General features: G+C 34.8%; 1 protein-coding gene across 1 annotated transcript; it reads right to left on the bottom strand.

The window, feature by feature from the left end:
• Positions 1 to 8,507: 8,507 nt before the first annotated feature.
• On the bottom strand, positions 8,508 to 9,485 carry LOC108550040 (uncharacterized). Its single transcript, XM_017903638.1, has one exon. It carries the CDS (start codon positions 9,483 to 9,485, stop codon positions 8,508 to 8,510), a length of 978 nt encoding a protein of 325 aa, XP_017759127.1.
• Positions 9,486 to 9,723: the final 238 nt, after the last annotated feature.

Below are 9,723 nucleotides of genomic sequence, written 5' to 3'. Positions count from 1 at the left end.
GGGGTCACCAGCGCGCGGGTGGACCCCAGGTACCCCACCTTGGAGGAGAGGGTTTCCTCCACTATCGTTGCTTTTTGGGGGAACCTTCCCTTTCTCCAAGGTCACGGATTCGCGAACCAAGGGAACGCCCTTGGTCAAAAACAGCCAATCATATTTGGCGAACCCCCGATTTTTTCCTAAGACCGATCTTAGGAAGATCGAGGAGCTCACTTCCTTGCGAGATCTGAGAGACACGGGTTCTCTCTAAAGACACTTCGATACGAAATTTGAGAGACGTCGGGTCTCTCTAAAACACTCCATCTAACCGATTCAAATCAACAACACGCCACGGTTCTTTTCGAAACGTCGAACGTCGTAGACACGACTCTTTCCGCTCGTGCAACTTAAACAGTTGCCTAATATTAATTTGGCGGGCAACACGTGTCGTAGTCGCGAGACGGGCTTACTGTCAGCCAAGTCTTAAGAGCCGTCGCATAATTTCGTTAAATTAGGGATTTCCAGGATTCTCGTGTTCCGCGACACGAGAAGTCAAAGAAAAAAGGTAAAGCATTCAAACATGCTGAAGGCATGGAGCGGGAAATTCCGATGCGGAATTGTTCCACCCTAAGACGTGGCTGTTGGAAGACCGTGACAGGTCTTCCTTGTTCCACGACGGAACAGTACGAAAACTCGAATCGTACTCATATAAATGTTATGTTTCGCTATATATATATAAAATATTACACATTCATCATTAAATATACGTAACGTATATAACCATGAAAAATTATCTTGATTAAATTTCATTCTTAATATTTAATCTGTTTTATCTTTTTAATTATGTATCTCCTTATTTTTGCACGAATGTTATCATATTTAAAAGCGAGATAAATAAATGTATATAAGTCGCAAGTTTATTTTCCACTTATTTTACGTATGATATAGAACAATGGAACATAGTTGCTTCTGGACGTCGTGAAAAGGTAAAAATTTGTTCTCTTTTCTTTTATTATAATTATTTCACTTTTATACTTTCGCGAAACTCTTGGCTTCCTCTTTTTATGATATACCAAATATGATTTTAATCTTTTCAAAGGAGAAAATAACTCGAAGTAATAAAATTTCACGCTAAAGTTAATCGTTCGTATCATCCGCATGCGTGCCATGCTATTCTTGACTATTTACTCACTATCTCTTCTGCTGGTTTACCCATGAACGAAACCATTTTTCACTAAGAAAATCTCGAATATATGAATAATATTTCTCTTTATTTCATTAGTCGGCAATAAAAATTATACTAAATAAGTTATACGTAATAAGTAGTCCTACGATTAATTTCTCATACATTATAAATAATTTTGAAGAATTAACGTATGAATTTACAATATTTACAAATATAAATAATTTTGAAGAATTAACGTATGAATTTACAATATTTACAAATGTAATATAAATTGATAATGTTTCGTAGAAACATTTATTTTAGAAACATCCAGAAAGTAGATATCTAGAATGATTTTGCGATAGTTTAATAAGAAAAGTGAAAATAAAAATCCGGTTATCTATGTAAAGATTAAACAGATTAAATTTCTTGTTTGCCATACCTAATCGTATTATTGTTTAACGTATAACTTCTTAACCCCTTGCTGCATAACGTATTAACGAGTTCTGATGTATTACTACGTCCTTCGACGTCTAGAGTAAAGTCAAACCAATTATTGTCGATGATGCTGAGAAAAGAAAAATTTTTTATATTTATCTCGGTTAATATTATTAAATGATACAGAGAAAAATGTTCGAAAGGAATCTGTTGGACGCGAGGTCAGTCTGGATTCAAGAATCCATCAGTAAGATTCCATCCAGGGGAATCAAGAATCTATTTCTCAGAAATAATACTTTACAAACTTGTACTTGGAAAAATTACAAATTACTCGTACAAACGTGTCGATGTTGAAGCAAAGAAGTATAAAACACGCATACATACAAGCGCATACTTGAAAATTAGGTGAAAAGACTTTCGAGATTAGCGAGTAATCTGATATATCTCCACACAGATGTTCGAAAGTTTTATTTCGATTTAATCGTAATATTTTAAAGCAAACGCGATAATATCGAGTATTAGTTATAGCATCGATTGAGTGAATAAATAAAGTAAAAGCTCGATTATCGGATGCAAAACACGACACGGCTGTTTAAATAATATTTTCTTTTTTAAATTAGATATCGTTCGTTATCCAAAACACATAATACATATTTATTATTCATAATACATAATACATATATTCATAATAAAAATTTCTTCGATATTTTTCGTGGTCTCTGTATCTCTCTTAGCCACAAATTTAAAAATATTTTGCGAATGTTATACTTTCCACCTGTATTTGAAACTATCTTATACTTCTAAAGCAACGAATGTTTCTAAGAAGTATATAGAAAAATAGAATTCGAATTTTATTTAATATTTTTTCTCTTTTTCTTCTGGATTTTCTTTTTGATTTTCATGTATTCCTTTTATTAACTTGTTGCACAATTTTATTATCACTCGTGGGATTTACCTTATCGCTATTTAACAATTCAATTATAATCTATTTCGTGTTCTATTAGAAACGTGTGCCATTAGAACCATGTTGTCAGCAAATGGCCGCCAGAAATTTGTACGTGTTACGGTTAATATAATAAAAAATATCGAATTTTGTAACGATGAACAGATATTATTGATGTAAAATGTGGTTCATCATTTGCATAACATAATTTTTCAATACGCATAGTTTTGTCATCCCAAACCATTCCTTCGAACTAATTTTCAAAAAAGAATTTAATTAAAAATTTAATTAAGTTATCACTCGTGGGATTTACCTTATCGCTATTTAACAATTCAATTATAATCTATTTCGTGTTTTATTAGAACCGTGTGCCATTGGAACCATGTTGCCAGCAAATGGCCGCCAGTTGCCAGCAAATGGCCGCCAGCTGTCAGCAAATGGCCGCCAGAAATTTTTAGGTGTTATGGTTAACCCTTTGCACTCGACGATTTTTTGGTTAAAGAAGAGTGGGAGTTTAAAGGTTTTCTGCTATAAAGCTGACGATATTTTTCTCAGCAGTAAATAAGAAACCGTGTAATAATTAATACATGGAATTATTTGATCTCGATATTTCGTACACCATTACATTATCTTAAATTTGACATATTAATTAATATCGATCTTCAAAATTTTATCAAGTGGCAACTGAGAGGCACCTCTCCAGTGTAAAGGGTTAATATAATAAAAAATATCGAATTCTGTAACGATGAACAGATATTATTGATGTAAAATATGGTTCATCATTTGCGTAACATAATTTTTCAATACGCATAGTTTTGTCATCCGAAACCTCTCGTTCAAACTAATTTTCAAAAAGAAATTTAATTAAAAAATTCGCAGAGAAAGCAAACAAAAATATGACAATGAAAGAGAGGAAGAGAGAGAATAAGCGTAATCGATAAGGAAACATGATTATTGGAAATAAGGAGATTCTCCTTATTTCTTATTATTAGATAATACTGTTTGGATAATCGAACATTCGAATAATCGGAATTTTTATAATCGAATTTTCAGTTAATCCATATTGAGATAATCGATCGTTCCGTTAATAAAGGTTTCGATAATCGAGATTTTACTGTACATCTACTATACATGGGCGATTTTAAAAATACCGAAGCTGAAACAATATGATAATAAATGACTTACTTCAACAATAATAATAATACTTACTGACAACAACTAAAATTATGTGGAAGAAGTTTCATTATCGGACAAGTATAATTATAGACATAGAACATAGAACATGATCGACAATTTTATTTATTGACATAAAATTTAGCGTACGTCAGATTTTTCGAATTTTATCTGCATATTCTCAACACTCGTGTATTATTTCAGTATTATTTTAGAAATTCGAATGTAGCTCGTGTATCTGTTAAACATTAGGGATTCTAGCTCTTGAATACCTTTGCGAGTGATTATATGTAATTATAGTAATTATATGGAAGATTGGAATAAGTATGGGCTTAAAGGAGTGTCGAGAGTGTTTTAACTTACAGAGTTAAGGTAGATGGGGAACGGAAATAATAAATTAAATATTTTGAAACGTACTATAGACATTAATACTAAACCTACCATGGTCTAAATCACCGTTTATCAAACTTTCCCTAAAAATTCCGTGTTTTGACTTTATCATCCTAATCACTCGTTTTCGCAATTTTTCTTCCAATATACGTATACTCATTTTCTCAATATCTGCCATTATTCCAATTTTTAAAACTTCTACTTATTTTTCATTCACCGGTCATTTAATCTTGGTAGGTTTAGTGTTAAACCAAGTACTGATTGTACGATGAAAAATAAAAGTGAAATATACAACAATACGTTAGGAGTTTAGATACAAAATAGATATGTAGAATTGGAATGAGTATGGACCTTGAAAGGATGTTGGGTGTTGCGTCGCGTCGCGATCGAAATTCTCGTATTTCCGACGGGTTGTAAAGCCGTCTCGCGACTATACGTGTTGCCCGCCAAATTAATATTGGGCAACTGTTTAAGTTGCACGAACGGAAAAACGTCGTGTCTTCGATGTTTCGAAGAAAACGTGGCGTGTCGTTGATTTGAATCGGTTAGACGGAGTGTTTGAAGAGAACCGTGTCTCTGAGGTCTCAATCCGAACTGTTAGGAGAGAACCCATGTCTCTCAAATCTCGAACCGAAATGAGCTCCTCGATCTTCCTAAGATCGGCCATAGGAAAAATCGGGAGCTCGCCAAATATGATTGGCTGTTTTTGACCAAGGGCGTTCCCTTGGTTCGCGAATCGGTGACCTTGGAGAAAGGGAAGGTTCCCCCAAAAAGCAACGATAGTGGAGGAAACCCTCTCCTCCAAGGTGGGGTACCTGGGGTCCACCCGCGCGCTGGTGACCCCATCGGTCGTTTATTACCCCTAGCGAGGGCCTGAGGCTTCCAACGCGTGCGGACCACGTGGAGCCCTCAGGCCTATTGTCAGCCAAGTCTTAAGAGCCGTCGCCTAATTTCGTTAAATTAGGGATTTCCAGGATTCTCGTGTTCCGCGACACGAGAAGTCAAAGGAAAAAAGGTAAAGCAGTCAAACATGCTGAAGGCATGGAGCGGGAAATTCCGATGCCGAATTGTTCGACCCTATGACCTGGCTGTTGGAAGACCGTAACGGGTTTTCTTTGTTCCACGACGGAACATTGGGAGTGTTTGAACTTAGAACAAAGGTAACCGCGCGCAAGAGGATGGGATGAACTTGTATGGCAGAGCCGAGTGTGATAGACGAATGGAAGTTAGTTTATGAGTGCAGCGTGTGTTTGAAGTAACTAGTCTACCGAGATTGCGGGGAAAGAGGCATGATTAGGAAGGAAAGCCTGAGTGTGAAAAAAGGACAGCATGAATGGTTTAACCCTCTATGGGCCGGTGTAACTTTCAAGTTACATGCTAATGTATGGCTATTTTGTTAAATACTGCATTCAACGTTATCGTTTTGATCACTCCAGTCCACGATTTTTCTTTCGATATATTTATAATTATTTTTACAATACCCTCCGTGGTTCCATTTTTAAAAATTCGAATTCTTTTTCATTTACCGGTTAGTCGATCATGATAGGTAAGGTCCTCTATGGCCCCTTATGACCTTTTCTCTATAAGATGACGTGGAAAATTATCTTGTCTATCTATTGCACATTATCTTGACACAATAGTACAACCGTTGTTAATTCCAACTTTCAATATGAATTCGTTAGAATAAAAGTATCAAAACTGCTGAATTTATTGGTTGATATTTGTTGATTTTATGTTACGTATAATTCTTATAGTCAAGAAAAATATATATTCGGTCCATAGTGGGTTTTTATTTGTTGATTTTATGTTACGTACAATTCTTATAGTCAAGAAAAATATATATTCGGTCCATAGTAGGTTAAATAAGGGTGCAAGGGCGCAGGCGAGTCGTAGTGTGTAAGAAGTCCACCTCCCGAGTGCAAAGGGTTAATAAAGAAATTAAAATAATTGTATTTTCGTTAAGTAAAAATACAAATGAAAGAATGACATAATATAAATGGATTAACCATATAGAATGTGTTAATAGTTTCAAAAATGTTTCAAAATAGTATATAAAATTCATCAAGTAGATAAGTGTAATTAAATAATTGGATATTGAATTAGCTTTATAGATTGAATTTTATTACTGTCATATTGAATTAGCTTATATTTATTAAAGATTTAAATTTTAAAAGTAACTTAAGTTTCATGGTGAGTAACCGAATATCATTTTATCGGTGTAGTAACTATCAGATTATGTATTACATAAACATACGTACTATATAATAATTGCTATCACTACTAACGAAACTGCGTATATTCGTCATAATTAATGTCTGCACAATTTGGTAATTATTAGCATCAAGACTATTAAACCAATAAAAATTTCTGACTTTAAATTTTTCATTCTTGCAATTACTGAAAATATGCAATTACTTTTGCCAAGGTTAATATTAACTTTTATTGACATAGACTTTTATTTGTTTTCATGATATCCCTTTAATTATTATTATCTGTATAACCTACATTTATTTACTCATCATATGAGCTGTTCGCTGCACAAATTGATTAACTCCATAGAACAAAAAGCGGAGAAATGCAATGAAATAATGTATATTGTTTTTTAAAATTCCCTTTATAATTTAAATCGAAATAAATATCGTAGAATGCATAAATACAAATGTAACATTCATCTAACGGTATATAAAATTTATGAGAAAAAATAGCCAAAAGGTAATCGTCAGTAATGTTACCATTTTTATGATACTGGAAGAGTTAATCGATTTGGCAAGTGAAAAAAGTAATAAATTTAAATTTTACTAAATTTTACTTAAATTCTGATAAGACGGCACTAAAAAATTCACCGTTATCATTCGTGGCTTGCTAGTGCATTTGAGTTGCATTATTGCAACGATTTACATTAGAGTACGGAGTTAATCAAAGTGACCTCTGAAATAAATTATTTATTATTCAGTGGCCAAAAAATTTTCGTCGTTTAATGGTGTTAATCTTAATTATCAGGGAAAGTTATTATAAATATAAAAAGTTACGACTATACCAAGTGCTTTGACACTTAAATTTAAGATTTTTCAAAAAGTGCAGTTAATCGATTTATACAGTGAACGGCTCATATATGTACTTACATATGTAGATATCTGCAGGTATTTTGTTTCCTTCGATTTTTACACCTTTGTTTTCGTGTGTTTTTCTTGCTTTTGCATGAAATATGACTGCGATTATGATCAATATACTTTACGACTGTTAATAAAATACTGATTTTTTGATCAACATTATTTTCTTTTCATTTCTTTTAACACATTTTCTCTTATTTGATGTATTTATTAAATAAAATCTTTACAGTTGTCGTATTTTGATATCTTGGTACTATGTTGTATCTGTTTTAAATATATTTCTATACTTTAATAAAATTGCAAGTCAATTGTTCGATTGTTCTTCGTTGCACGATATATCCTACCGAATACGAAACCTAAGCGTACATGGCATGGAAATGTGAATGCGAAAATGAGTATCGTTACAGTATGTGGGCATGTAGCACCTTTTGAAATCACTGACGAGAGAATCTTCCAGTTACTGGAATTATTTTCGTACCAGTTTATGTTAATACTTATCGTTAGTTGGACTATCGTTAACATAATCTCATCCATAAATGTATATGTTCACATGTTATGTTTCATAAATTCCACATTCGCTGTAGAGTGTGAAGTGCAAATTTCATTGGTTAAAAGTTTATAGAAATGTATAAAATCGAACGTAGTATTGAAATATCGCTATGATACAATTTATCTGAAATAACTTAAGACAAGTTGCATAAAGATTGAACGAATTTGTTTTATCTCTTTGGAAATATGTAAATGAACATTTTTTATCTTCCAAACCCGATAACAATCTCGTCGCTTTTTCATAAATATCGATTTCATCGTGGATAAATATAGTACAGTTATGCAAGATTTATAATGCGATCCGAAAGCTTACCTCTGCAATTTAATTAAGATAGTGTTTTACTACTCTTATACATCGATTCACGGGTAAGGACAAGTGCAATTTTTGTCTCTGGTATAATTACCCTGGAATTTAAGTCGCTGTCGCTATAATAAAACGATAAAACCGCTAAGTAGCGTCGGTTATCTCTTCATATATGACCACTAATCAGAAATTCTTTTGAATGTTGAAGGAACATGCCGCTATTTACGGTCACAGCAAAACGAACAACGTAATACAAATACAGTTGCTATTAGCACGTTGAAGAGTATAAAATAAAAACGCTCATGCAGCTCATTCCATATATGTATAGCTATATATTGTTATAAACACGCTCTCCGGGACGGAACATACTCCCCCCTTTGAACGGTGTAGCCGTTCAAAATTTTAACTTTATTTACATAGTATAGCGGAAAGAATACAATGAAAAAATTGTTATATTTGTTAAAGTCCCTCAGGTGGTTCTTCCTCTGGGTATAGAGGTGCTAGCTTCTTCACACACCTCCTGTATAAGCCTGTTGCCGTTTTTACCGTTGCTACCCGGACGACGCCATCGTCCCCTGGATGGAGCTCTATGACACGTCCTAACGGCCAATGCAGTGGCGGTTGATTATCCTCCTTTAATATCACAAGGGTGTCCTTTTCGATTTTGGCTCCTGGTGTGTGCCATTTCTGCCGCACTATCAGATGGTTTAGGTATTCCTTATACCACCTAGTCCAGAAGTGCTGCTTGAGTTTCTGTATGTGTAGCCAGGATGATAGTCGATTCGATGGTGTTGTTGTTAAGTCCCTTTCGGGCAAACTTCGCAAGGTGTCTCCGATTAGACAATGTCCAGGCGTCAAGGCCATGGTGTCGTTGGGATCTGTTGAGATAGGAGTTAAAGGACGAGAATTCAGTATGGCCTCTATCTCAATTACATAAGTGTTCAGATCCTCGTAAGTAAATAGGGTTTCCCCTACTACTCTTTTCATATGGTGCTTGAAAGACCTGACGGCAGCTTCCCATAATCCTCCGAAATGCGGTGTTCTTGGAGGTATCTGGTGCCATTCGATTCCTTCGTCTGCTAGAAAGTGGGCTGTTCTTTCTCTATAATTAGGTGATTTCAATAGGTTTGTAATCTCAATGTATTCATACCTGGCTCCCTTGAAATTCGTGGCATTGTCGCAGTAAATAGTACGACACCTGCCTCTTCTTGCGATAAACCTTTTAAGCGCTGCAATAAAAGCCTCGGTGGTAAGATCACTTACCAACTCTATGTGGACAGCCTTGGTAGTTAGACATATAAAAATAGCGACGTATATTTTAATTTTTCTTTGGTTCCTATGACGCCTCTCTTTAATATACATTGGTCCACAGTAATCCAACCCTACTTTGCTAAATGGGCGAGTTTGAGTGACTCTATCCGCGGGAAGCGCGCCCATTTTGTATTTATATTCTGATGGTGTCATCCGCGTACAAATGGTACACCTGCGAATAACGCGGCGTGTCTGGTTACGTCCGTCCACTGGCCAATAGTTCTCTCTGACTGCATACAAGGTGCCCTGCACCCCCGCATGATAGTTTTTAAGATGCTCGTACCCGATAACCAAGTCAGTTATTGGATGCGATCTGGGTAAGAGAACAGGATATCTTTGCGCGTAAGGTATGTTTGCGTTTTTC

The sequence above is a fragment of the Eufriesea mexicana genome, unplaced genomic scaffold (assembly GCF_001483705.2).
Source record: "Eufriesea mexicana isolate 0111107269 unplaced genomic scaffold, ASM148370v2 scaffold2494, whole genome shotgun sequence".
Lineage (NCBI taxonomy): Eukaryota > Metazoa > Arthropoda > Insecta > Hymenoptera > Apidae > Eufriesea > Eufriesea mexicana.
Note: the sequence above shows the minus strand (reverse complement) of the source record. Positions and strands in the feature narration are given on the sequence as shown.